The sequence below is a fragment of the Sceloporus undulatus genome, chromosome 7, assembly GCF_019175285.1.
Source record: "Sceloporus undulatus isolate JIND9_A2432 ecotype Alabama chromosome 7, SceUnd_v1.1, whole genome shotgun sequence".
Classification (NCBI taxonomy): domain Eukaryota; kingdom Metazoa; phylum Chordata; class Lepidosauria; order Squamata; family Phrynosomatidae; genus Sceloporus; species Sceloporus undulatus.
Window position 1 is genome coordinate 30,789,608 of NC_056528.1, and position 27,784 is coordinate 30,817,391.

The following is a 27,784-nucleotide window of genomic DNA, read 5'->3' on the forward strand; positions in this document are numbered from 1 at the left end:
GCAGCCTTTCCAGCAGCGCCAGGGACGAATCTACAGACGACACGCGACTTGGAAAACATACAAACTGGATTTACTGGCAAAATGGGACCTGGAACATAATCTCTTTCGTATGACAAAAAAGAAAAGAAATTCAATCCACAGTAACTCTATTCAATGTACAAACATGAGCAAAGCATGCAAACTCACATGATACACACATGATACAAAAGGGAGCAAGACCCTCTTAGCAGCAGAGAGGGTCCCAAAGCCACGTTTCAGTGGAGAAGAAATAGCAAAATGGCCGTTCCAGTCCAGGAGGGTCTTGGTCACCTGAAGCTACTGACCGGCCCCCAAAGTTGTCCGGAATGTGGCTTTACTCATCTGAGTCCAAATCGCTATCTCCTCCAATGGACTGGAAGTCCTCGCTGTCCTCCTCGTCCTCCGACAGACGGACCTGACTTAAAACGCTCGGACCGCACCGCTGTTCCTCCTCCTCCTCTTCTTCCTCTTCCTCCTCCTCCTCAGAAATCTCATAGGCACCAATGCTACTGAAACTAGTGTCTCTGGTGTTGGACTTTGGATCAGGTTCCTCGTAGCTGCCGTAGCTAGAAAAGAAGGGAACGTCATGATTCAGCATAGATGTATATGTATATATGTGTGTGTGTGTTTTAGAGACAGGAAAGAAAACAGCAGAATGGGAAGGCAAAACTGGGAACCATCGTGCAAATGCAGTTGCGCATCTGCTGAGTGCATTTCTGCACAATTTGTTTTTTTTAATAATCTTTATTATTAAACCAATTAACACAAACAACAAGACACACATACCTCTCAAAGCATTCATTATCACCCATTGTGTCTACAGTTAACTAAGTTCTTGTAGAGAATGCAAACCTATTGATCACTGACCAAACTCCATGATCTTATCCTTGATATTAACTTATTAACATGAATATTAGTCAAATAATCAACACTGTTTTTAATTAGAACAACCATCTACGGACAAACAAAACATACATTCTATGCTTCCTGAAACTACAGAGTTATTTCCATATATTTGAATCTGATATTCTGCTTACTCTTCGCTTACTTTATCTTAATCGGTCAAGTTTAATTTTTATCGTAGGAAAAAATTGTGACCCTTCACATCTTCACTCTGAATCTAAGTTAATACAGCTTTAACATCTTACAATTTGTTTGTTTCGTTCCACACCTTCCATTTCGCCATTCCTAATGGTGTACCTCTTAACAATAACTACCAGTAACTACCAATAACTATTGATTAGAGAGGCATCCCAACTTTTTGCAATGGGAAGGAAAGCCAGTACAAAAGCTAGAAAACCAGTACATAATGGCGCAACTGGGCCAGGGCTATGGGAAAGCCCAGAGAGCCAGCATCAGCCACTGGGCCTATGGCTGCCTACTTCTGCCCCATTGACTTCAGCAGGACACATATCTCTGGTTACCTGGCATTGCTGTCCTCCATGGCATGCGATGTCTCCCCGCCGGCCCCTTCGTAGGACATCATGCTCTCTTCGTTATCCATGCCCATGCGTGTGTTTTCTTGAAGGACGTGTGGCTGCTTGGGTCTCATTTCACCGGACTCCACTTCCGAATCACTCCCGCTTTCGCTCAGCTGAATGGCTGGATAAGACAACCAGAAGCGTTAAGTCGTGACAGTTACACTTTCCTACAAGCAACTGCCTTCTCTCCTCCATCAAGGCAGACAGTTCCCAAAATATTCATCTCCACGGTTAGCATTTCAGCAGTCTGTCATTCTTCAAAGAATGGCCAAGCCACAGTTCCACATAGAAAGGATTTGAAAGCATTCTGCATTTCATCAAAGATAATCGCGACTGGCAGAGATAACTGCCAAAAGCATAGCAAAAATATTGAGACAAGGAAAGCAGGAGATAAACCATTTTTAAATAAGCATACTAAACAGCTTTTCTCCACATTGCACATTGTTATAGAGAGAGAGATATGTGTGCTTTCCAAAGAACCTCATTTATGGATTAGCACAGAAATACTACAGCAAGCAAATAAGTAAACTTGATGATCTGATAAGTGGAAACTCTTCTCTCTTATTCCTATGAATCTTGTCTCAACATTGTTTTTTGTGGGGTTTTCGGGTGATGTGGCCATTTTCTAGAAGAGTTTATTCCTGATGTTTCGCCATCATCTGTGGCTTTGGCATCTTCAGAGCATTATCTCAACATTACTGAAGTTTTCCTTTCTCAAAATGAAATGTCAATGCCTTCCTATCCCAGAATGATGGCAGAAGTGGGGCAGGATCAAGCCAGGTCTTACTGTCGAAATAAGGAAAAGTAGCACAACCAATATTACATTGCCTTCCCTGCAATTAAGCCTCTGTTCTTGTTTGCCCTCCAAAGTTTAACGGCCCCTTTTAAGTTATTGGCCCTGGTTCCAGTCTCAGCCCTCCTAGGACCAAACACTGCCTTGCCCAGTTTTATGGAGTTTGCCCTTTAGGAGGAAATGTTTGCCTTTGCCACCTGGAGCCAACAGGTTAATGCTCTGAGCCCCAGAACATGAGAAATTACCTTCTCAAAGTAACTTATTTTTACTACTAGTTGTACTGCTTTAAAAATAAATAACCCACTATATGTTGCTGACTGCTTTTTGCTCCTTTCAGCAAACAAATAGAAATGCCTTAGTGCTGATAGGAGAATTAATTCCATTTGGGGGGAAAGGTGAAATATAACTGCACTAAATAAATAAACATATGGCACAAAACTTGAAAAAGTTGACAATATGCCTCTAAAATGCCATTAAAGGGTAATGAAAACACTGTGGGTTGCACTGGTTGAATAACTTCATTCCTGCTCCAATTGTTACTTTGGCAGCGTAGCTTCATTAACCCTCTTGTTCCCAGGAACGTAACGTGGCAGCAGTAACTACATTACTGTAACATCACCTTCTGAACTGCGGTATGCTCTTGGTGACCAAGACATACCACCAAGACTGAGGCAATTGGGCTTTTTTGCCTGGATACGCTCCCTCCCCCGGGTCAAGAAGCAAACACTTACACGAAAAAGGGTTGTCACCTTCCTCGTCGCTGCCATCGTCGTCATCCTCGCCATCCGACATGAGCAGGTCTTCGTAAAGAACGCTGGCCTGAGGTTGCTGGGCCGAGCCTTCCTCCTCGTCCGCCAGGTCTCCGTCCCCATCCTCCACCTCCTGCCACAGAAGAATGGCCAAGGATAAGAAGAAGAGGCACGAAAACCCCGGCGTGTCAAGAACATGGCTCTCTGCCCACTGACGTTATTCACCAGTAATGCCACCTCTTTCTATGAACACGGACAAGCTTGGCTTGCATCCGCTGCCAACATCGCTCCAAAGGGCCCTGCACTGCCCCAGTCTCTGCCACGAAAGCAGACGTCAACCCATGAACTACAGATGGAGCGGAGATACTCACTGGGGCTGGAGTCTTAGGTTTCCCATCCTCATCCTCATCAAACCCTTCAATATCTACGTCAGAGTCTTCCTCGCCCAGCCTAGCTCGGCCCTGCCGCATCTGAGTGAGGAACACAGAGACAACACCGTTGAGGAAGGAACAGGCACCCATGAGACCAAGGCTGCCTTAAGCCGGCCAGAGAGGCGGCCACAAAGGAGGAAGCCCAGCACAGATTGGTGGCGCTTCCCGCCTGTGCCTGGGATGCCCAGGACATCTCCTTCCTCTTGAACCGAAATGCCTGTTCTATGCTCCTCTGCAAGGTCCACAACACAAGGGTTCTTAAGAGGTTGTGAACAAGCTTCCTTCAGCCCAGCCTCTCTAGGGACAGAGCTACCTCTCTAGGGACAGAACTGCTTCCCTGGAATGGCAGGAGCCCCTTTCAGCATTATTGGGGCTCCAAATCCAGAAGCATGGCAGCTCTCCTATAAATGCCAGCGCAGGAACAAGGGCTCATCCTCTGGTAACTAGTAAAAGCAGGCTGATAAAAGGCTTCTGTTATTTTGTAATATCTGACTGGCATTTTATGTATTCGCCTCCCCTCCTCTCTTTCTCACCCTCTTCTGCTCCAAATCACACTGCATTTATTCTCTAACACATTAAAATAATAATAATAATAATTATTATTATTATTATTATAAAAGCGGGGTAAACTGGAAACATCCAATGAAACCTGATAAGAGAGAGACTGAGTTTCTGGATGTGTAGAAAAAGTTATATTCCAGGAAAGAGACTGAGCAATTTCTGGGAATAAAACCTTTCTCTATGCATCCTGAGACCCACTTTCTCCTTCTCAACACATTGTAAAATACAGCACAGGAGAAAGAGTTATCAAACTATACAACACACACTTGCAGGTTTGTTATTCATCATCTCCAATAAACTCCCTCTATATTGTCATTTGTCTGTTATGGAGGCATTACATAATAATGTGATTATGATAAGCCATTGTGATAATATATATCATCTTCTACATCTGTGGCTTGTAGATTTTCACACCCAAAAAAAAGAAGTAAACCTTGGGTATTACCGTGGCACATGGATGCTCTGGAAATTCTCAAAGGGGCTCTTTGGCCCAACGGGGGCCTGATGCCAATTTTCATGGAAGAGCAAGCTGAACAGAAAGAAGGCCATTCTCCACCATATTAACAGTGTGTTATGCCAGGTCTTATATTATCTGCTTTTCATTGATGCTCATAACAAGAAAGGAACGCACAGTCCTTTCCAAAGATCTTTTGAAAGAAAGGGATTGTCCCATGCACTTCCAGCACAGATTACAAAAGTGCACTGTTACCAGTATATTTTACATCAAGGCCTTCTATAAAAGACATTTCCTGGTACAGAGCTCTGTCTCCCCTCCTCTGAAGAAGAATGCAAAAGGGCTTCTCTTTCACTGCTCCATGCCCCATCTTCAGGTTCCTGCACAGGCTCTACCCCTCAAAAAGGCCCACACTCCCTTCTTCCTAACCCTGCACCTTCCCCAACAGGTATCTCAGTCCTTTCTTTAGCACAGCTCTAACCTGTGTCCCTTGCTTCTCAGGGGTAGTCGTTGGTGTGTCCATAGCAGACAGATTGCTCTCATCTTGATAGACCGAGGCATCGCGCGACATGCTGAGAGAGGTGTTGGTGTCATACAAATCTGGTGGCTAAGGAACATTTGAAAGGAGGAAATCAGAACAGGACATTAGCAATGCAAGTTTAGCATCCATCACACCCCAGCAGAAGGAAAAGTGCAGGAGCTGCACAACAGAACAAAATGCTGCTGCTCAAAGAGCCAAGGATGCCTTCTACCGGAGCAAATTATCTGTCTCTCTGGCCCAGATGAGTCTATTCTGAGTGAGGCCATCTCTGGTTTTCAGCCAGAAACAGGTCATTCCCTTTACCTAATTGACCTTTCATATGAGTAATTCCATAGAATTGCTGTTCTTGGACTCCAGTGGCCAGAATCACCCATGCCAGCATGAGTACTGGCTATAGGTGATTCTCCAGCTGCAGTCCAAAAAATGTAACTTTTCTAAACTCAAGTTCTGAATACCAGGGACTGGACCTGAGATTTTCCCTCACACCACTGACCTCTGGTCTCCACCAAAGGACAACATACATGCAGGAACACACTGCTTGCATGCCTTCATTGGATTATATGGCAAAAGATGCCAGGGATTTACCATGTACAACTGGAGGGATAGTGATCTCTGTGTGTCATTTGTTTCCAGCCACAGACCCCAATGTACTTGTTACTCATCACTAAACAGCCATAGACAGCCCCAAAGCAGGCAAAATGTGTTTCTCTCCCTGCCGTCTGTCACCTCACCTCCCCCTTTCGACTCCCAAATAAAAGCATTTTTCTGATGGGAGACATGAAATGTATTCCTCTTAACAATGTGCATAACCCCCAGTGTCTCTGAGGGAGGCAGCATGAAAATGCAGGACGCTGATCCATTCCCAATCAGACCTCTTCCTTTCTTTTTCTTTTTATCGTATCTATTTATTTATTTCAAAGTTAACTCAAAATAGAAAAGAAAATACACAAAAGAAGAGAAAAGGCAACAGCCTTACATCTAGAACACACACACAGAGTTACATAAACCATGTAAAGCATGACTTCCAACTTTTTCTCAGCAGCCTTTACAACCATATCGCCTAATTCCTCCTAACCCTTAATACCACTATTTCTTAGGACTTTTTCTACTATTTGGATCCAAACAACTGTCAAATCCAATTGTAATCCGGTCAGTGCTCTTCCCATAAAAAGTAAGTAAAAGGTTTCCAGTCTTTTAAAACTGAAACTATTGACTTTTCTTCAATCAAACAAGTCAACTTATGCATCTGGTCACAGTGTGTCCTCTCAGGTGAAGGCATGGCGATGCTCACCTGAGGGGTGTAGGGACCGGGGGTCATTGGGTCGAGACTCTCGAGGTCAGCCTCCTCCAGGGCTGCTTCCTTCGCAGTTGAGATGTCCCTCTCCAGCTGGGTCAAATGTTCATCATACTAAAGAAGTAAGAAGGCAGAGAGGGAGAGAAGCATATACAGCAGAGCTGCTTAAAACCAAAGTAATTCTTGGGAACATTTACTGTGGAGGGACCACTCACCTCAGCCAGTGTTTGGTAGCAGATGTTGACAATCTCTTGGGCCGTTTTGGTGTATTGGCTGTCAGGCCCTGAAACGACACATATACCTCCCTCAGTGCTGCTCGCTGGTACCTCAAGACTCACAGAATCATAAAACTGTACAGGTGGAAGGTACCCCAAGAATCAAGCCACCCAACTCCTTACTAGGGCAGGAAATCCACACCTTTATATTCCTCTCAATAAAGCCCTAGAGATAAGCAGAACCACCACGGCAGAGCTCTCCTCACTGCCATGGATGAGCATGCCCTTGTGATACATGCCTCCCCCTCTGCGAAAGCAGAACACTTTAAGACTTTGCCCAGGTCATTTCCTAATATCTATGAATAATACCTTTGTCCTACAAGGCTTTATTCCCTAGCAACGCATTTTACAAAAGCAGGCAAAGCATCCTTAAACTCCTGGGCAGCCAAAATGGTCAATCCTCCCTCCTGCCCAAGCCTATCCACAAAAGGACAGGTCTGGGCCCAGAAAACTAAAGAGAGGGCAGGGAGGGTTTCATAGAAGGGACTAGACAAACAGCAATGAAACAAACACACTAACATCGTAACTCTGGCACAAGAAAGGATTAACTGCTTTGGAGATGGAGGAAAGCTCATGGACTAAAAGCGCTGCGTGGCACCAAGAACATTGCCTACCATTGTATCTGATGCTGTTGGCAAGGATCAGGTTCACATCATCCAGAAAGACCTCTCGGTTCTGATATTTATGTTTGGAGATATTCTATAAGGAATAAAATTGGAATATAAGGTCATCATTTTCTGTCATAATTTTGAAAGGGACTGCAGAGGAAAATGAAGTGATTTGGAGAGATGTACAGGGTTCTGGGATGCTTAAGATGTATTTTTGCATGCTTTTTACATATTTGGAAGGCTTTATGTGTGGTTTGGGAGTAAAAATTGCCCCATAATCACACCAATTAAAAAAAACATGGAGGAACTGGAGGTTTGATGGGGGGGATCATCAGCCAAAAAGCAGGCCTCAGGTCTGACCTGTGGCCCATGAGCCGCATGTTGCCTATCTCTGATGTAAGACAAAATGAACAGTCTTCCCAGTACATACCTTGCGGATGCTTTCCAGGTCCATTGGGCTGACAATAACTTTGTAATAATCTGGCACAAATTTCTTATTTACAGGATGATGGAAAGGCCAAGACTGGAGGGAAGGAGAGCACAAGGAAGGATTAATAAAGAAACGGCTCTTGCAAAGCAAACCTATCATGGGCTCAAGGCTTTCCAGGGGACCCTGAGGATACTTTTGTACATACATCTGGAACGGCCATCATCTTCTGGGTGACAATGTTGTCCAGGATAAAGGAGAAGGCCACTTGGTCGTCGTCGTCCAGAAGGGGGTTAATCGCCTTTTCCAAACGAGCCAGTTTATCTTCCTTCTGAAATGACAGCAAACGACGGAAATGCTCTCAGTCAAGAGCAGCTCCCTTAAACTACCCCTAGTTACTTGTATACTGCATTTATAACAGCCAGAGCCAATGGTATACTTCAGTATCTAAGGCTGAAAGAATTCGGCTAGAAGCAGCGATATCCAACAGTTGTATGCCACTGGCTTTGATGCTCTGTTGTTATCACCACTGTAAGTGGAGTACAATACCTTCCTACCATTTTGTTGAGCATCCCTTTGCCACAAATGTGAATGAGATTTCTGTTCAGCACTAAACCAAGCTATTAAGAACAAAATCCATCAGTCAACACCTAGACTGGCATGATACTTGCCTCTTTCAGCCTTTGATCACACAGGTCCAGCATCAATTGAGAGATCTGGGTTAGGGAGTGCTTCGGGCCTGCGGATACACCAGCAAAGCATTTATTATGGGATACAGGAATGACTGAGACATTCAAAGCTGACATGATCCCTTTAACTTTGGGAATCCTGTGGGGTTTTTTACTGCTAGAAATATTAATGGAAGCAATTCAAATGTCATGTTTGTGAACTGCTTGAAAGGGTCTTGCTGTGCAATGTAAGGAAGGTTATAAAACAACTGCAGTGGTCTGGAGAGGATATACTCCCAGAGACCTTTGACCGTTTGCCATACTGACTGAACTTTCTGGGAGTTAGTCCAAAACGTCTGGGTGGCCAAAACATAAGAAACACAGGTCTAAAGCAGGGTGGCAAGGATGAGATCTTCCAGGTGTTCTTAGGACTGGGACTGTCAGTATTCCTCACCACTGGCTCTGCTGGCTGGGGCTGCTGGGCACTGCAATGCAACAACATCTGCAGAGCAAGGTAACTCCCATCCTGTTCTAAAACCACAATTCATGGCTGCCTCTCACTTGCTCTTTCCTTCAAGGTTCTCTGGAAGAGCATCAGACCACTAACCCACAGCTGCAACTACTGTTCCTCTGTTAAGGGTGGGATACTTCACACTAGTAACCAGGAGCTCGGGAGAGGTGGGAGGACAGTTATAAATACCGTTGTACGTGGCGCTGTTCTTCACAATCAGCTCCACATGTTCTCGGAACTCCTCACGGGACGGATAGAGGCGCTTACGGACGTTCTCACGCAGGGTCTGCAGGTCCATGGGTTTTGTGATGATCTTGTAATAATCTTTGACCACCTTCCCATTAACAGGCTGGTGGAAGGGGTACGTCTGGGGGGAAAGAGAGAATTACGATCCGCTTCCATTCGACACACTATCTCTGATCATTGAGTTTCCATTTAACCATCATGCTGTCACTCAGAGCTTGGAAGTCTTACTTTTTTGGACCACAAAAAAAGCTAGCATGGCCTGAAGGATTCTGCAAATAGTAATAGCCCCCCAAAAAGTAACTTTTTCACCTACGGATTGGAACTAATAAACATTTTGATACACATACTTATATGCTTCCCATTAAACCAGGGGTTGTAACTGTGACCCTCCAGGAGTTTTCAACCTGTAACTCCATAACATCTAGTTATGAGTTGAAATAATGGTAATAAGAGAGTAGGTAATGACAGAATTGCAGGCCAAAAATACCTGGAAGGCCACAAGTTATCCACTCTTGCCTTAAACAGGCAGTGACCCAATGGGGTCAGCAATTACACTGACTTCAGCATAGCCTGAATGAGTGAGATATAGTGGTGTGGTTCTCTTGAAAATCAGGGACCGAATATTAAGCCAGCTGTGGCCAATGCACATTCGCTCACTGTCCCCTTAAAGGCCAAAATATACATCCACCTTTTTTAGAAATGCAAATAGTAGGCATGGGGGCAGTCAGGTTCAAGACTGCAGTAGGAGAGGAGGTTATCCTCTTCACCCTGCCTTGATGAAGATTCCTTAAGGAAGTAGCCTTCCTGATATATGCACACCATGTCTATCTGTGTCTACCCTCCACATAACCCAGGGCTAGAAGACTGAAACCAAGCCTCTTAGTCCCTGAAGCTCTTACATTGGGAAGATCTCGCATGTCGTTGATCATGCCTTCCAGGACAGAGGACAGCGTTACCATTGGGTCTGTGCGTCGACGGTGGATGGATTTGTGAGGTCGCTGAAAGAGAGACAAGAGGACATTCATGCACATCTTTGGTTCATATGCTATGGACAACTTGGGAAAGAACCTGTCCAAGTTTCCAGTCTGCCTTTGCAACCTTTGTGCTTTAAGAGAGGGCATGACTTCCAGCTGTTTCTTCTACTGATCCACATACAACTGGTCCTAATTCTTCCTGGGGCTTAAATTTATTTCCTATCTACAGGTTAGGCACTAACTGATGTGCACCAATTCATCAACAACAACTGAAACACCATTCGAAGATTACAAAATATCACATCAAATGCAAAAGATATAAAAAAGGACTTTACAACAATATCATAGAAGTAAAAAGAGTGATCTAGTGCCATCAGAATGGCAACTGTAGCAGTAAATATAAGTTTCAAATACAGCAACCAATATAAATTCATAAAATATACATATTCTGAAAAAATGTGATGGATGGCATAGTCCCTACAGGGACTCAGTGGCTTACGTTTAAGTAGTCACAATGCACAGTGGTTCCCACGCGCCGTTTCTTTTTTGGTGGAAGCTGCTGCTTTGGGAACTTCAGAACTAAGGACTTCCTGCGAACCTCATCTGCGCTGTAAGGCAGGCAGAGATAAAAGATTGAATGATCAAGTCCATTTACTGTGAAAAAGCTCCACAGTCTGGGGCACACTGAGTTATCATTGGAGACAACACCCTTCGTTTTGACAATCAGAATGCATTAAATCACAATTACATTAAATCCTTCACTGAAGACCTTTCAGCACCATGGAAAAGCTTTCTTTTTGAGACATACTTTTGACTAATGAACAGTTGTACTCTGATACTGTGTCTAGTGCTTAGGTCCCATCCTGATTATTGATCCAGTGCAGCAGCTTTACTGTAGGTTTTCAATTCTATTGGTTTATCATTAGACAGTTTGATAGAAAGCTGATTAATAAACACTTTATAAAAATAAGCCCAACCTGTGGGATAACACAGGGCCTGTTTTAAAGGAGAAAACCATGGTTCACCTATTCCACACCTTTTAAGTTCACAATGGAGAAACAGCCCCATCATCTCTAGCTACTGGGATGTGCGCAACGCTGAGCCCCTCCTTGCCTTTCCTCACCTCTCAATTAGCTGCTTCCCTAAGACTATCTTGGTCCCCTCCACTTTGATCAGCTCTTCATTGTCATTGGGAATGACAGTCTTCTCCAGCTCCTCCTCTTGCTCCTCTGTCATTGCCACGGGGTTGGAGGGAGGCGCGTTGGTTTGGTAGTAGAGCGGGCAGAACTTGTTGGTCCTCATGTGCCCAATGGCACCGCAGGCACCACACTTCAACTGCATCAAAAACAGATGTGTAAAGGATTCAGCACACAAGGGCACAGCTCCTGAGTGTGACTAGGCTAAAGAGAAGCGGGTGGGAGCAGAGACCGGATGCCATGCCAGTTCCACTGAATCTGTCTAAACAAATAATGCTAACTGGAAAAAAAATCTACTTTTCTCCTTTCTTGCCTAATTTATAACATCCCCACTAACCTTCAGGTCTGGCCGCTCTTTCATTTTCTTGGGCTTCTTTTCGGGCGGGCCTTTCAACTTCTCCTTCTCTTGGTTCCGTTTCAGCCGCCTCAGCTGCTCTTGGATCCGGCGCCTCTCCTTCCGCATCTCCTCTCGATGCTGTTCATCAAAGAGGGCAAACTTCCGGCTGGAACACAAAAGTCTTCCATTAACTGATAGCTCTAGTCAATGCGGAGGCAATTTCATAATGTCTTTGTCCCCTCTGAGGCTGTTTTCCATCCAGGATAGGAGGGGATTTTTTTAAAGCAAGAGATAAGCCAAAACACCAGGTCCCCAGCTGCCAGTGTGCCATTCCTCACTCTCTGGAATGTCCTTCTTACATGAACTCATCATCCTTGGTAGTCCGGATTCTGCTGTAGGCATCAATGACTGCTGGCTTGCGGACTGTCTCACATCTCACGTATTCCTTCCCATCCTCATCACAAAAGGTGCGGTAGATTTTCAAGCGGCGCCCAGTGGCAGAGGAATTGAGGCTGGTAACCGAGGCAGTGTCGTCATCTTTGTGAGAGCCTCCCAGGTTTCCGGATGTGGAGGCTGCAAGACCAAAAGGTAGCTGATGAGGCCAGGCAGGGAGCCAGCCGCAAAGCCTCCTCCCAACTGGGCTCTCCAGGCAAAACTGAGACAGAGAAATACTACCTCCCTTGCATTCTTGGAGACAATGGCACACAGCCCCTTTCCCACACCTCTCAAGCCCACCGGCCCTTCTCACCCACATTTCAGGTTGCTTCCCCTGCAACTTCTAAAGCTTGTTTATAGAATTCCTCCTCATTGTCTGCTAGTTATACCTCGTCTGTCAATGGCTATTAACCAGCAGAGATCTATGCAGTCTCCATATTCAGAAGCTGAATGCCACTAAGTACCAAGTATCTGCCTGAGGCCTTCCTGGATACATCCCATGGACCACTGTGGAAAGCCTGATGTGGGACCAGATGAGAGTCAGACTGGTCTGATGATCCAGAAGGGCTCATCTCAACTAGGATACCACTGGATACCAGAGCTGCCCTCTCTCCTGCCATCTTTTCCATGCCCACCTTGCACTGCCCAGCACTCACGCAGCCCTTTCTTGTCCCTCTTGTCCTTCTTCATCCTCTCCTTGTCATTGCCACAGTCCTCCCCCATGAGCATCCTTTGCAGCTCCTTCCGCTCCTGCTCCTCCCTCTCCCTGGACAGTTGGGAGCTGGTCTTCTTGTTCTGAAGCATGTTCTCAATGTTCTTCCCCATCTCCTCAAAGTCGCTGTCCTCAGCAGAGCTGCTGTCCGTGTCTGTGGACAAGATCTCTGTGGACTCCAGGACCCTGGAAGGGCAGAAAACCACCATAGTAAAGTCTGTCCTTGAGGCCCACATTCCAAAGGCCTGCAGCTACAAATGGGAGGATGTAGACATGTCTCCATTGGCTTTTACAGAATCACAACCACCAAGTCCTACTGATACTTCCACATCCAGAGACAGAGACCATTTTTATCTAGATCTGGATTCCTACTGAACCAAACGAAAATGAAAAACATGTGTATGAAAAAGAATGATCCAATCAAGTTCCTAACCACAATCATCATTCTCAGGGCCAAAAAAGGACTCACTTGTTTTGCAGGTCAAAGATGCGCTGGCACTCCTCTTTGTACCTCTCCTGATGCTCTGCGACAGAGAAGCGAGAGCCACGAGCAAATTTGCTCATGGGGCCCTCGCCTGAACGAGCCTGCTCCGTGGACATGGTGCGCACAACGTCAATCACCTCCCAGCGGGAGAGTTTCTTGATCTGAGGGGGAGAGAATGGCTGACTGAAGAAGGCTGCTGGGGAGGCACTAGCAGGAGGCAACGCCTAGGAGAGAACGACTAGATAGGCTCCCCTTTCCGCAGCTCACCTCCTCTTCCGGAACGCCAAACTTGCGCAGAAGCTGCTTTGCGTTTTTGAGAGACAGGCGCCGGAGATCTGCGTCTGTCCCCGTCACCGTCTTCTTCACCGGCTGGGGCTCCCTATCATCCTGCTGGAGGAAGAGCAAGACTCCTTTTGCCCCTCACAGCTTCCTGCAGTGGCTGCCCCCACCCCACCCCTGGGTAAAAACTGTGAGGAGAAACTCTGTGAAAGCCTATAGTGGCATCCCCAGTGGGTCCAAACCCCCAGGAGTGGCTCTACAGGGGGGACTGCTTTCTGCCTCCTCTTGTCACCAACTGATGAAACAGGAGTGGGCAAGGGCTGGCCTGTGGGCCACATGTGGTCCCTCAAGGGCCTTGCTTGGGGCTCCCAATGGTCCAGGCCATCTTAGGCCCAGAGAGACTTTAATTTTGCAACAGGAAGTGACTTCCACTTACTTTTTCAGGAAGTGGCCGCGGGGGACTAGAAACATGGACAAAAATGCCTCCATGCTTCCTAGAGGGTGTCTGGGAAGGGGAAAAATAGATGTTTTGTAGGGTGGGTACAAGGGGTTGCATCCCTCCAAGGTTTGGGGGGAAGGGGCTAATGCAACCTCCTAGCCTTCCATTATTGCCTACCCCAGGACAAGACAAGGAAATACTTGACACTACTTAGCTACTATGGCAGACCTGATCCTATTATTGTGGGAGTGGCTGCTGTTACTAGAAATACCTCTGATTCTGGTACTACTATGGTTATACCCCACGGCTGATAGATTTAAAAAAAATATACAGTTGAAAATTAAAAATAATCAATATTAAAATGGAACTACACTATCAATGATGTTAAAATGGGTTAAAAATATACAAGTAAAAATAAGAAAAACCCATTTAAAATCAACATAGCTAAAACCTTCTTTAAAGCCCTTTCTTAAAAAGGCTTTCAGTTCTCAAAAGCCTGTGGGAATTTCTTAAAGCAGTCTCTGCTTAATTGACAAAGGAGGGGCAGCAAAGTCTGTGTGTATGGGGGGGGTTATTCTAGTCTCTGAAGGAAGGCAGCCACCAAAAAGGCCCTCTCTCACCTCCCCATAAGCCTTGCCTGTAAAGGTGATGGGACTGGGCATCAGGGTGGTTTTCTTGTCCCACACGCCACCCTAAACCTTTCCATAACATGGCTCACTGTCCTACCTTCTGCTGTGTTGGTTTGTTTGGGATCTTAACATACGAGAATCCTTCCCCACAGCCTGTGGGGTCTGCCACACCAGTCACTTCAAGGAGGCATTTCCCCTTCATGGCTGCAATGAAGGCCCGTGTGGTGTTCCAGGGAGCTGTGCGCACCTAGGAGGTGGCAAGAGAGACAGCCATTATTACACCTCAACGCAAAGATTGTCCTCATCAAAACCTTTGCCCAAGCCCTGCCTTGCACAGCGGGGGCCTCACCTCATCATCTATTTTCATTTGGAAGTCTTCCTCATTTTCTTCTTCTGGGGCAAAGAAGGACTTCTCCCCATAACCTGCATCCTGAGAGAAGAAAAAAAGAGAAAAGAAGTCTTACATCGCATTCAAAACTAATCAGTTTTACTTCAGCAACAAGAGCTTATACTGAAATAAATGGCAAGATTCAGGAGTAGCAAAGGCCACAGAAGAGACAGTCTCACCTTCAAGCGCTGCTCAGCAGAGATCATGCTGTAGTAGGCACAACACTGCTCTGGGGATACCATCGCTCGAATCTCCTCTTCAGTTGGGAGCCGGAAGTCTGGCTTCAGAACCCACCAGTTGGAGTCCATCCCTGAAACCAATGACAGCCACAATTGAGATTGCCAGGGAAGAGTCAACAGCATGCACAGTTGAAGCAGGTAACTGTTACCTGATCCTTTTATAATCTGCAGCAGTAAGGAGTGATGCTGGGAATTCTCCCACTGAACTGCAATCCCTTCCCAAGAAGATGGCAGCCACCTGAACATGGCTGGAGATGATACTTTTGCCTACCAGTGCGCTTGAAGTCTGCGCACAATTTTAGTCGCTTCCGAATGCTGCTCTCCGAGTGGGAAGGAAATGCTTTCTTAATGTCCTCCATGCGTATCCTCCGGGGACGATCTCTGCTTTTCCAGAAGAGGCGGTATATGAAGACCTGGTAAGGTAAACAAAGAAACAACCTGAAATGCAAGCAGCTTAGAAACACATGGACAGAAGGGACTTGTGAGTGCCCTGGCCAAGAGGTGAGTAACTATGTGGGGGTCATGTGTCATTGGGATGAACGTCCCACCTCCACACAGCAAACCAAAAGACCTAGTCAGTCTTGTCTGTATAGAGTTTCAATTGTCCTCATCCAGTCCATTACTGACAATAGACATTGGTTCCGTATTAAGACAGCTTCCCTGGAATCATGTGGAAAGTTTGAGTATCATCAGCATATTGATGACACCAAACTGCAAATTTTCTACTGACCTCTCTCAGTGGTCACCATGCAAACTACCATACAACATGTTTGCCAGCGTCCCCCTCTAGCCAGTGCCTAGGCAGTCCAGAAAAACAACACTAATTGCAAGTCTGTGGGAAGCTACTTGCTAAAAATAATCCTGACCTTCCTTGCCATCTTGCAGCAGCAATGATACCGTCTGCAATCCCTCCCGGACAAACCTGCAGGAAGTCTCGGATGTGTGTATTGGCCCGTTTGGAGTTGGGCCCAGGAACTTCAAAGAGAGGGCACTCTTGTCCAACGACAAAGATGTCCACCAGCTCCCGGATGTAGTACCCTTGCCGTGTGCGGAGGATCAGGAAGTCTGTCTCAGGCATCTTGTGAAGATAGATCGGAGCCCGGAAGAGATTGTTTTCAAATGCCTGACAAAAAGAGGGAACCATTTTAATTAAATGCAAGACAAAAAGAAGGATCCTGAATAAACTTGCAGGCCAGAGTTGACATTACAAGTGCCTCAGGGTTCTCACCAAAAACAAAAGAGATGAGGTGTAAAGCAGCCTCCTTTAAATCTGAACATGAACCCTCAGATATTTCTACCCCACAGTGAGTCACTTTCCAACTGGAAGGAATGGCGATTCACAGGTCTGTGGCTTTTTGTCTTTCAGGAAGATCTAGGCTCATTTCCTCTCCCCACCCAAAAGCACACAAAATCCAACCGTGACCCACCTCCAAGATAGCAAAAGACAAGCCATCTCACCTGGAGCAGCTGGCCTGGGTGAAGGGATCCCAAGAAGGGGGAGGTGTGGCAGTATACGGTCTCTCCATATTTACAGTCAGGAGCACCCGGATCCTTGCCCGGTTTCTGCCAGGAGCAAGAGAGAGAGGTCAGGTCATAAGGTAGACTCAGTTTACAGGAGCTCAGCACCAGCAGCCAAAGAAGCGCACTCACCCGCTTGTAGTAGTTCTTGATCTTGGTTGCCATCCCCACTTGCATCATTAAGGGGGCGTTTTCCTCACTGTACTCTGCCAGAATGAGATCGCCATCCTTGCCAGTAAGATCCTGCGAGGTGCGCATGAAGAACATCTCCCCACCACCAGAGGCCTGCCGCTCCTGTTCTCGCATCTGAGCAAAGCACAAGGAGGAGAAGGCATCAGGGGACCAAAGGCAGACAGAAACACACACAGCACCAGTAGCAGCAGCACAAATCCCTCTTCCCTATTGAATGTTTGATGTTGGAAACCCTCAAGGCAGGAACAATCAAGAGCAAAGTGAGTGAAATGTGGGATGGACAAACTGTGGGGCATTAACAGGCAATGAGGGTGGGTAGGCTTTACCTTGGCTTTCTTCTTGATCTGCTTCAGCAGCGGCTGCACAGAATGAGGGCCTGAATGGGACAAGGCCCCAAAGGAGTATTTCTTCAAAGGTGGCCGGTGGAACTGGCGCAGCTTCATGGGTCCCATGTGGGTGGGGAAGAAAGGCTGGCGGAGCTCAACGGCTGGGATCGAGTGCTGCACCAAGACAAAACAAAGAGGGAGAGAAAGATGTTCTATGTCAGCACAAAGAAAGAAAAACAAAATCAGGTTCCATGCCATATCCAAGCATCAATAAAGAACCTGGGATTGTAACAGAAAGGGATAGGCCCACTGGAAGCCAAACACCTCAAAACCCTACATACAGGTCCTGCAAGCATTTTATTGAAGGCTAGGTCATCTTGCTCCCACATATGAAACCCTGACCTACCGTGAATAAGTAACACCGTGTATAGCTAGGGGTTTTCCATAGGCACACTGTCTTCAGATACAATTCTGTATCCAATCACATTTTTGCAGAGTCCTCACACACACACACACACGCCAATCCTAACCTGGATGATGTTGCCTCCAAAGGTCCCGCGAAGGCCCTGCTGCTTGGGATAATAAAACTCATCATTGGAGAGGTTCCAGGGGTCCTTCACTTCTGGCTGGGACATATTCTAGATGTGGACCAGAGGAAAGCATCAGTCAGAGTTTGTCCTTCCTTCCATTTGCCCTTCTCTCACACAGAGAAAAGAGCCACGCTCCCCCTCACTCTCACCCACAAACCTGCTGAGGCTCTTCCTTGATGACCCCCGTTTTGCCCAAGAGGATACGGCTCTTCTTTAGGGAAGACTCCTTCTTGTTCTCCTTGCAAGGAGAGTTTAAGGTCATCTCTTCCTTCTCATCAGGAATTTCTAGAATGGCACACATGAGAAAAGCACTTGGAATGCGGACCTGAGTTATCCCTTTCGCCCCAGAAACTACACACAGCATTGGTGGGAACTCTGTGGCCTTCCAGGCGTTGAGCTTCCAGCAGCCACAGTCACTGGTGTGGAATGATGGGAGCTGCAGTCCAACAGTGTCTGGAGGGCCACACAGTTCCCATACCTGGACACAATACAAGACATAAGAACCCTCTTTCAGCCAAATATAAAAGGTCTGGAATAGATGGGGAAAAACAGCTTAAAGCTCTTTCTGCCAGTAACTAAGCCTTAAGAGAATTGCATTTTAGGGTGGGGGAAAATCTGTACAAAACAAGGAAGCCTGCAAATGATATTAACATGGGGAAAGGGGAAGGGCAGAGGTTCAGACTAGGAAGGAAGAATTCAACCCAAGGCCACCATGCTCTTCCACCCCACTGGCTCCCTTAAATGATCATTTACCTTAAGTCCCTACATTTAAATATGGGTGGGGGAGAGACCAGTTATGGCTTCTTCAAAAGAACCTTGTCAAGTGCATTTTTCTAAGAGTACTGAGGATTCTACTAGAGACCCCAGGCCTTTCACATAGATACAGCTCCCACAATGCCTTGAAGGAATTCAGGACAGTTATCTCCTGGAACCCAAAGAACAGGTCCTTCAGCCATGGAGAAGGCGCCATTAAAAAGAACGCTTTCTTCAGCTATAGTAGGAAATCTAGAAGGCATGCACAAGATGCCCTCCTCATTTGTTCAACACCAGCCAGGCAAGGAGAAAAGGCAGCCAATTTACAGACTTACCCAGGATGATATTTTCATCATTTGGGTCCAGGGTCAAGACCGGTGGGGCCAAAACAGACTCCATCGCCTCATCGTCCCAGATTATGTTGTCCTCCCAACGGCCGTAGACCAGCTCTTCGTTGTCAATGGGGAAAATGGAGAACCATGGCTTGTCTTCATCCAGGGATGCTGCAGTGATGGAAGAAAGGCACATTCACCAAAGGCTGCAAAGTTTGGTGATAGAACTAAATTCCCATCCATGCATCTCACCCACACAAAAAGACAGAACATCCTAAAGATTTTCCAGAAGAGAGACAAGTCCCAAGGCTAGCATGGTATTGTACCACTCTTGAGAAATGGCAAAAGTTATGCCAACGTGTGCACATTGCCCTCTTATGTTGACCCCATGAATATCTTAAGGTTTTCATAGGCAAAGAATATTCAGACCACTCCTCCTCCTCACCTTGCTGGTCTTGGAGCTGCTTCTCCTTTCCCTTGGCAAGGCCCAGAACTCCTGCCATGTTGGGCTTCTGCACCAGAGGAACGGGCAAGTTGAGCAGAGATCCACTGCGGTTCAGCCCTGATGATGGAAGTGAGAAAACAATGAACGGACTGGGTAGCTGCTACCCTTAAATGCAGCAAAGAGTCATCCAGGGAGAATAGAGCCGGCCTACCTTGCTGGGCGTTGTAGGCCATGGCATTCCGGGTCATGCTGGAGGGCAGCCAACCTGCCAAACTAGCCCGCTGTGTTTTGGTCCCTTTGTGCTTGATGTCCTCTCCGTTCCAGATCACGTCATCTTCCCACTGCAGCTGGGTGACCATAAGGAAGTGTTCATCAGCCAGCAGCTCATCCTTCTCAGCCTCAGTACTCTGCAAAGGGAAGAAAGGATAGACAGATAAAATAGATATTCTCACGACATCAGCAGCCCCAGTCCTTCCTCTTCTTCCCACCTAAGGAGAAAGAAGAGTGGCTCCTATCTGGGGCTCCATGTCTCGACTCACCTCCTCTTTGTCCTCTTTTGGATCTTTCAGCTTGAACCCGTAGTCAAAGCCACTGCCGTCTTCAGGGATACCCAGCATGTCATACCAGAGCTGAGCAGGCCCATAGCGCCACTCAGCCACCTTGGGCCGGGTGTCTGCCACTTTGTCTGCATCTCCTGTCGACTGGGAGAACTTGGACTCCACAGGGGCCATCATGGTGATCTGGAGGGGGAGAGGGAGCCAGAAGGTCCAAAGAGATAAGGGTGTGTGTTCTGGAGCGTCTGGCTCCGCAGATCCACTTTAAATCATCATACTAGTAGAGAGATGGGCCAATTTTGCAACCCCAGGTCCCACCCACAATCTGTAGCCGCGTAGCAACTCCAAATATCACCATTCTCCTCTTCAGTCCCAACCCACCTCATCGTCAGAAAGACACTGCTCCGGAGGAGGCGGTGGGGCATATTCATAAACCCAAGGGGATTTCCCTTCTGTGCCAGCCTCGGGCACCGTTTCTCCCTCCTGGACTTGCACTTCCGGAAATGATTCCCGGTGTTTCTTCTTGCGCTTCCGGCGGGCACTTCGCCAAACCGACGGGACATTCTTCCCAGGGCCAAAGAGGCGCAGGAATCGGAGCACCTTGGGGGAAAAGGAGGGAGAAGAGGACTGATGGGAGAGGAAGGATGGCAGCTGCAATTCTCAGACATCATCCCCATTATTTATGGGAGTTGTCGTTATGGTGGACAGCACATTGGGCACCCACCATTTTTGAGTTGTTCACCATTTTTTTTCCGGGGGGGGGGGAGAAAAAAAAGCAGTTTTCTGCAAGAAGACATACACACACATACACACACACACACACACACACACACAGAGTCATCCCTCCATATTTGCGGCTTTGATATTTGCGGGTTTGATTATTCACGTATTTCATTAACATGTTCTCTCTAGGACTGTCTAGGTCCTCCAGTGCAACTCTGTGGTCAACTTTAACTAAAAGTTGCACTAAAAACCATTTGTAGCTACTCCAGTGCCATTCTATGGTCAGTGTATGTTGGACATTGATCACTGAGTCGCACTGGAGGACCTAGAGAATCCCAGAGAGGTATCCTCTCAGGTAAAAACAGTGTTTTTGTTATTTGCGGTTTTTCCATATTCACAGGGGTCTTGTTCCCCTAACCCTAGCGAATATGGAAGGGCAACTGTATATACTTTTAATGTACCAAATGTGACACTTCAGTGCCAAGTCAGGTTATACCTAATGCATTTTAAAAAAATGAGTTTTCTCCCCAGAAAAAAAAGAGGAAATTTTCTTCTCATGACTTCGACATTTTACATCTTTATTAGAAAGACCCCCCCCCCAGCTCATAATTTGTTAAAAGTAAATAGTCCAGGCCAAAATTCTGACAAGTATGGCATTTTCAAGTACCTGCCCAACCCAAAGACCCAGGACCCCAGAAATCTTTAAAAATCCCAAAATACCAAGAAATGGCAGCGTTGGTCATGTCACATCATTTCCAACATACCTGAGACACCCAGAAGGGCATTACAGGAGCAAAAACCAACCCCTGGCACCCTAGTATAGGTTGTCCTCTGCAGCCTAGAGCAAAGCCCCATAACAAGTCAAGGGAGCAAGGGGGAACTGGGGCATGGACACATCGTAGGGCTTTGCCAGCCAAAGCATTGGGTACAGCATCCAGCACAACCGTTCGACACAAGGCCCAGACCTGCTCCAACAGGCTTCACCTGCGAGCCCTACCTTGCCTGGACGGAATTCAGGAAAGAGCTCCGTGACACTCGGCAGTGGCTTGGTGGTATCTCGCTGCATGATCCCCGCCAAGGGCAGCGTGAGCTTGCCTTCCTTGGACTCTGCCTTCCTCGAGTCCTGGGACCCCATCTCTGATTCGGAATCTGAAGAGCTGCTGGAATCCATCTTCTCTGTGGTAGAAGGAGCAATGATGGAGGGCAGAATGATGCCGTCGCCATCTTCAGAGCCTGGAAGAGAGCAAGACTCTCAGCCTAAAGGACGCCCCTCGCCTCTCACCTCAGTGGGACATGAGCAAAGCACTCTGGGCTTTTGGGAAAGAAATGCAGCATCTTGAAAAGGTTTACATTTAAGTGGGGAGAGAGAGAAGGAGAAGCCAAGAGAATCCTCAACCCAGCTGGGTGCTGCATTCACAATGTTTTAAATTCTCAATAGGCCAAATTCTCTCAGGTGAATTCCTCCATTATTTGGGGACAGAAGCACTAGTGCACTCTTTTTCACAAAGCTTGTGGGGGTGAAAACTTGCTAGTGAAACAAAAAGTATGTACGATTTATTTTAAAATGACATTTCATCCGAACAAACCACAGAAAATCTCAGTCTTCGTGGAAGCTTGAGAAACAGGAAGATTTTACAGGGCTTCTGAAAAGACGGGCGAATTACTAACCTCATCTAAGAGGAAGTTCTCACACTGGGGAGCCCTGCTGAAAAAGACCAACCCTCAACCTCCCATAATCAGGAAGAAGCAGACAAAAAGGGGGACCAGTTGGACCTCATCTGCAAGCGGACAAACGTGGGCTGAGGCCCTCCTTATGGTTTTAAAGCAGCAGTGGGAATTGTGTGGTCCTCCAGACGTTGCTGGACTGTAAATCCCTGCATTCCTCATCACTGGCCATGCTAGACCGGGCTGCTGGGAGGTGCAACCTGACAATATATGGAAGGCCACCTTTTTAACCTTTAGAGATTAAAAGCAGCAACTTGAATTCAGCCTGGAAGGGAGCTGAAAGGCAGCACAGCTGGCACAAAACAGGCTAAAGAAGTGCCACAGCATAACAACATTTTGCACAGCCCATGTACAGAACATTTCAGTAACCAAGCCTGGACATGACAGCAGCATGGATCAACACAGTTCTCCCAGTTTATTTATCTGTGTGCGTGTGTGTGCTTATTTATTTATGTACAATACTGAAATGCAGCATGACAATCTAGCTTTCAGAATTGCAAACAGATAAAAAAAGACTTAAAAGCAACTTCAGAGATTTAAAAAAAATGTTTTCCACTAGTATCAGGTCACTGCCCTCGAGATAAGAGGGACTAGAAATTTCAAGAACAAGTAAGCAAGAACTGGACATAACTGTGGAAGACAGTCCAGTTAGTGGGGCCTTTAACAAAATGGAACTTCCAGAAGCAGAAACAGTTTCCTTGAGTTCTTCCTTCCTCCTCAGTGAACATCTGGCCAGCTGCATTTGGGGACAAAATGTTGAACCAGATAAGGGGTGAAGAACCTATGGCCTTCTATGGGTGGTTAGACTCCAATTCGCATCACTCTTGACTGGATGCGGCAGATGGCAGTCCCAAGAAAACCTGAAGGGCCACAGCTACCCTAAATTTGGACTAGATTATATTTTTATTTATCAAGTGTGACATTTTCTACATTCACAAGCAAACTCTTTGCTCTGGCAGTGACATGTTCCTTCCACTTTGGCCTACAGCCCTCTCTGCCAGAGCAGCACCTAGTAACTGAGTGTCAAAATCCAGGTCAAAGGACTTCCTTCAAAGCACTTATCATTTTTAAAAGCCACAAAGGGTTTAACCAAATGGGTCCCTCTCTGCCGCAGCCTCCCTAGAAGTGCACAACCAGCTGGTGCTCCAGGGCTCAGAGGCTCCTCCGGGGTCCAGACATACCCAAAGAAGCGGCTTCCTTTTCATCTTCCTTCTTCACTGGCCCTGGAGGCGGAGGAGGAGGAGGCATCAGCTTGGAATCAATGTCTTCAGAATCGGCATCGTAGTCATCATCGTCATCTGAGGAATAAAGCAGGGAACTCACTGGTCAGCCCTTCCGTTAGGTCACCGCGTTGACCCATTGTCCTTGTCAGAATCCGCAAGCAGAAGCATTCCAAGTTGACCAGAGCACTATTCTGCCTCCAAAACAGCTCACATCCCCCCCCCGATTTCCCCCCCCCCACAGCCCTTTATGTATTTATTTCATTTACTTATTGTTTACATTTCCCTTTAACATAAAGAGAAGTTTACAACCAGTAAAGAAAAACATTAAAAATTAATAGCATTTTTTTTTTAAAAAGCGCTGCTTCTATACTGGATCCTTTGATAAATGCCTGGCTAAGACCCAAACCTCTCGCGCTTTGTTTTAGTTGCCTTGTTATTTAGGACACATGAATAGACCTTTTGTTCCTTATGAGATGCCGACTTGTACTGCACAGTCGTAATTTAAAGAAACATTCTTTAAAATAAAGTATGTAAACAAGAAGAAAGGTAGGAGAGAAACAGCCATTATAAAAATCAATAAAATCCACCAGAGCTATAATCTGTTATGGTACAAATGCTAAAGGCGAGGACAAAGCAAAACGAAAAGGAGCATTTGTCAAGCATTCTGGGGACCTCATGCTGGCCATTGAGTGAGCTTCTCTGGAAAGGGATTCGTCCTGAAAAAGCTCCTTCACTCTAGCTTAACATCAGATGAAGAACAAGGAGTTCAGTCATGTCCAAGCAAGACAGGGCAGTCTTTCAAGCAGTTACCTCCTGAGCCCTATTTGCAATCAAGGGGTGCAAGGAGAAGAGGCCAAAGGACCTAAGGCATTGCTTTGCCCTTTTAAACCACCTTTCCCCTCTTTCCCTATGACAATGCTTACAAAACTGAGACACCAGGCAGAGGAATGGGAAGATGGAGGGCGAAGACACCAGACTGATGCAGTCTTCCCCATGATCAGCTCCTCAAGTGAAGATGAGAGAGGTGGACTAACATGTAAAGGAGTAACAAAGGCTGCCGTGCAAAACCTGGCTCTTTCAATGATCAGTGTTTAAACTTGATGCAAAGCCAAACTTAAGAGCCCAGAATGCTGTAAATCTTCCCTTTAGTCTGATCTACTAAACACTGTGCTTTATTTTTGTGAATTATTTATATGTATGTCTTTGTGTGTGTGTTTTTTATAAAGCACTATCAATAGACACTAGTTTGAAATTCTCAGATTTCAACCTACGAATACTTGTGAACACACAAACAATTACAAAGTGAAGGAGAAAAGGGAGAAGTCCCCAAGCCAGGTGTCAACTAGCAAAAAGATCAGACAGGCGTCAGTAACTTCCAGTATACCAAAGGGGAGAGAAGGAAGCATCGGACACTGGTTACCTGTCTTCTGAGCTGGCTGGAGGCTGCCCATTGCCTGACGGTACCTGCGGCTCTCGTCTTCAGCCACCTCATTAATATCCGAATAATCCACAGCGTCTTCGGTGCTCTTAACCCAGCCTGAGGCAGGGAGAAAATGGAAGACAAATCCCAGTCACATGGAAAGAACTGATCGACTAACACCTTCCCTGTCCCACCATCTTTCCACTCCTTTGTTAAGGACCCCCAAACTGGAGTACAGATTCCACAAGTGTCTTGTTCACTGCAGAAGCTGGAAGAAAGGAGGACAGAGCAAAACTAGGCACTCGAAGTTTGGTTATTTTGAATGAGCATGGGCTTCAGTAGCAAGGCTGAGGCTTCTCTGTTTCTTCTGCCACAGTCTCCTTACACACAGATGGCAATCGGGAAAGAGAAGGTTTATAAATCTGCCCAAGAAGGGGCTTAGTTTGTACCAGATACAGTACTTCCTCATAGACTCTGCTTTTAGCATTAGGTGCAGCAAACTGAAGGGGAAAAACATATTTATCTGAGGACTCTGATGTGTTTTCTCCATGACTGGGAAACAGGAGCTCTAGAAGAAGTGAAATCTAGGCCTCTCCTCTTTGGAGCGGCCCATGCTTGGTGCAAAACACGCTGCAGAAATAATCCATCATGGGACACCTTTAACTGTCCTGGCTCAGTACTATGGAATCCTGGGAATTGTAGTTTGTTGTGGCATCACTCTGACAAAGAAAGCTTAACATCTCTCGAAGACAAATCCCAGAATTCCCTAGCACTAAGCCAGGGCAGTTAAAGCGGTCTCAAACTGGGTTATTTCTGCAATGTGTTTTGGACCTCTAGTCACTAAACTCATACTGGGGAGTCAAAGACTTCCATGGCCGGCACCCATAGTTTTTTGTGGGGTTTTCAGGCTATGTGGCCATGTTCTAGAAGACTGTTATTGGGGTATAGGCATAGTTATTTGACTTGTCACGAAATCCATGTTTTAATTTCCAGTCCAGAATGGGGAGAGGCAAAGCAAGCATGCACAAACAAATGGATCCGACGGACTGGAGCCATTTTTGATACCCATGCAAGAGTCTCTCACCTTCCTCATCCATCTGGGCTCCATCTGCCTCAGAAGCATCGTCTTCGCTGGCTGTGATTTCGGTGATGAGGCTCCCCAGGCCCAGCGCCCCGAGTCCGGCCAAATGCTTCTTGGATTCCTGGAGAGGATACACTCGTATTATTATTATCATCATCATCATCGTTACACACATCCCTCCATATTCGCTAGGGTTAGGGGCACATGTGGGAAAACCACAAATAACAACACCTCTCTAGGACTCTCTAGGCCCTCCACTGCAACTCTGTGGTCAACGCCAGACGCTGGCCATAGAAAAGCACTGCAGGAGCTACAAAGGCCTAGAGGAGCGTTCTCTCTAGGAATCTCTAGGTCCTCCAGGGCAACTCTATGGTCAAAGCTGGCGACAGAGTTGCTCTGGAGGAGCGGCAAGCGCAAGTCTTCCTCCGAAGAAGTGGGCCAAGAAAACACTGTGGTAACTTGAACACACACAACAACAACAACAACAACCTTATTGTGTATGTTGCTTGACTTTTAATGTACGTGGGTTTTTTAATAAAAATGACATTAGAAATGTGTGGTGTGTGTGTGTATGTGTGCATATATACTATATATACATCTGTGTGTGTGTGTGTATACACATGTGTTTGTGCATATATATTTATACATATATGTGTGTGTATACATGTGTGAGGGATATATATATGTGTGTGTGTGTGTGTGTGTGTGTGTGTAAATAATACAATAAAATTTTATCTATCTTTCCTGCCTCTCCCTTCGGATTGAGGAGGGATTGTTCATATCTCTCTCTCTCTCTCTCTCTCTCTATATATATATATATATATATATACATACACACACACACACACACACACAAGTGTGTTGTGTGTGTGTGTAGCAATTGCAACTCCCCAGCGTTGTCTGAGAGAGAACGAAGGAAGAGACTGCCTCCTTCTCAGGCAAATAAGCTCTAAAACGCACTAGAGAAATAACCCGCTTTGGGGCCGCTTTAACTGCGCTGCCTGAGTGCTGGGGAATCCTGGGAAGCGCAGTCCTGTGAGGCACGGAGCCTTCTCTGCCAGAGAGCGCTCTGGCGCCGCAACAAACTACAACTCCCAGGGTCCCTAGCAATGAGCCAGGGCGGCCGAGTCGCTCTCAAGGCGGGCTGATCCTTCCAGCCATCCTGACCTGGTCGAGCAGCCCCTCGCCCTCCAGCTGCCCCTCTTCGTTGATGTTCCCGAAGAGGAAGCCGGCCAAGGAGAAGGGCAAGGCCCGGCCACCATCGCAGCCCTCCTCCTCCTCCTCCTCTTCTTCCTCCTCCTCCTCGCCGCTCTCCGACTCCGACATCGCCGCTGCTGCTCAGGCTCCGCTAGGCCTCGCCTCACAGCGCAGGCGCCGACGCTTCCGTGTTTACGCCGGAAGCGGAAGCAGACCCCGCGGCCCTTCTCCGCCGCCGCAGGACCATAGAGAGGATCATAGAGAGCGGGCTGGCGGCTAGAGCGGCACCCGAAGAAAAGGAGGGGCCGCAAGGGAGGGACTTGGGAGTGAAACGGTGGGACTGCAGCCCCCATCATCCACCGGGACTGGGGCGGAATTGTAGTCCAAAATGTAACTTCTCTAAAATTCTAGTAACTGTTGGAACTGAGGTTATAGCCCCAAAAGTAACTTCTCTGCATTTTGGTAACTAGAATTGTAGCCCAAAGAATAACTTCCCTAAATTCTGGTAACTGGAAGAATTGAGGTTATTACAGCCC

The 27,784-nt window shown here is 46.6% G+C and overlaps 1 protein-coding gene across 6 annotated transcripts; it reads right to left on the reverse strand.

Annotated features, from left to right (window-relative positions):
- Positions 1 to 48: 48 nt before the first annotated feature.
- Positions 49 to 27,429, reverse strand: TAF1 (TATA-box binding protein associated factor 1). Of its 6 annotated transcripts, XM_042478089.1 has the most exons (42): positions 27,219 to 27,429; positions 26,055 to 26,172; positions 24,971 to 25,087; positions 23,509 to 23,625; positions 21,600 to 21,835; positions 20,261 to 20,479; positions 19,865 to 20,065; positions 19,537 to 19,732; positions 19,326 to 19,442; positions 18,884 to 19,051; positions 17,953 to 18,080; positions 17,736 to 17,843; positions 17,206 to 17,379; positions 16,820 to 16,993; positions 16,628 to 16,732; positions 16,092 to 16,292; positions 15,441 to 15,582; positions 15,110 to 15,240; positions 14,892 to 14,972; positions 14,640 to 14,789; positions 13,911 to 13,979; positions 13,463 to 13,585; positions 13,181 to 13,356; positions 12,635 to 12,897; positions 11,924 to 12,137; positions 11,565 to 11,730; positions 11,155 to 11,366; positions 10,531 to 10,639; positions 9,957 to 10,055; positions 9,001 to 9,178; positions 8,304 to 8,371; positions 7,841 to 7,963; positions 7,636 to 7,728; positions 7,212 to 7,296; positions 6,538 to 6,605; positions 6,320 to 6,436; positions 4,969 to 5,094; positions 3,413 to 3,511; positions 3,024 to 3,174; positions 1,443 to 1,620; positions 341 to 584; positions 49 to 309 (listed from the first exon to the last, which is right to left on the reverse strand). In XM_042478089.1, the coding sequence occupies exons 1-41, from the start codon at positions 27,375 to 27,377 to the stop codon at positions 353 to 355; spliced, it is 5,991 nt and encodes a 1,996-aa protein (XP_042334023.1). In that variant the 5' UTR covers positions 27,378 to 27,429; the 3' UTR covers positions 49 to 309; positions 341 to 352. The 6 variants fall into 6 exon arrangements, with proteins under 6 accessions (XP_042334023.1, XP_042334024.1, XP_042334021.1 ...); XM_042478090.1 differs by having other exon boundaries at positions 49 to 584; positions 13,463 to 13,582; XM_042478087.1 differs by having other exon boundaries at positions 49 to 584.
- Between the last annotated feature and the right edge of the window lie 355 nt (positions 27,430 to 27,784).

What these genes read in the sequence shown, in the direction of transcription:
- TAF1 (XM_042478089.1), bottom strand. Translation starts at nt 27,377, where the DNA reads ATGTCGGAGTCGGAGAGCGGCGAGGAGGAGGAGGAAGAAGAGGAGGAG. An exon ending in TCAAGGAAGAGCCTCAGCAG is followed by an intron (nt 17,844 to 17,952) that starts GTTTGTGGGTGA and finishes GTCCACATCTAG; the next exon opens with AATATGTCCCAGCCAGAAGT. An exon ending in CAACAGCATCAGATACAATG is followed by an intron (nt 6,606 to 7,211) that starts GTAGGCAATGTT and finishes GTGTCGTTTCAG; the next exon opens with GGCCTGACAGCCAATACACC.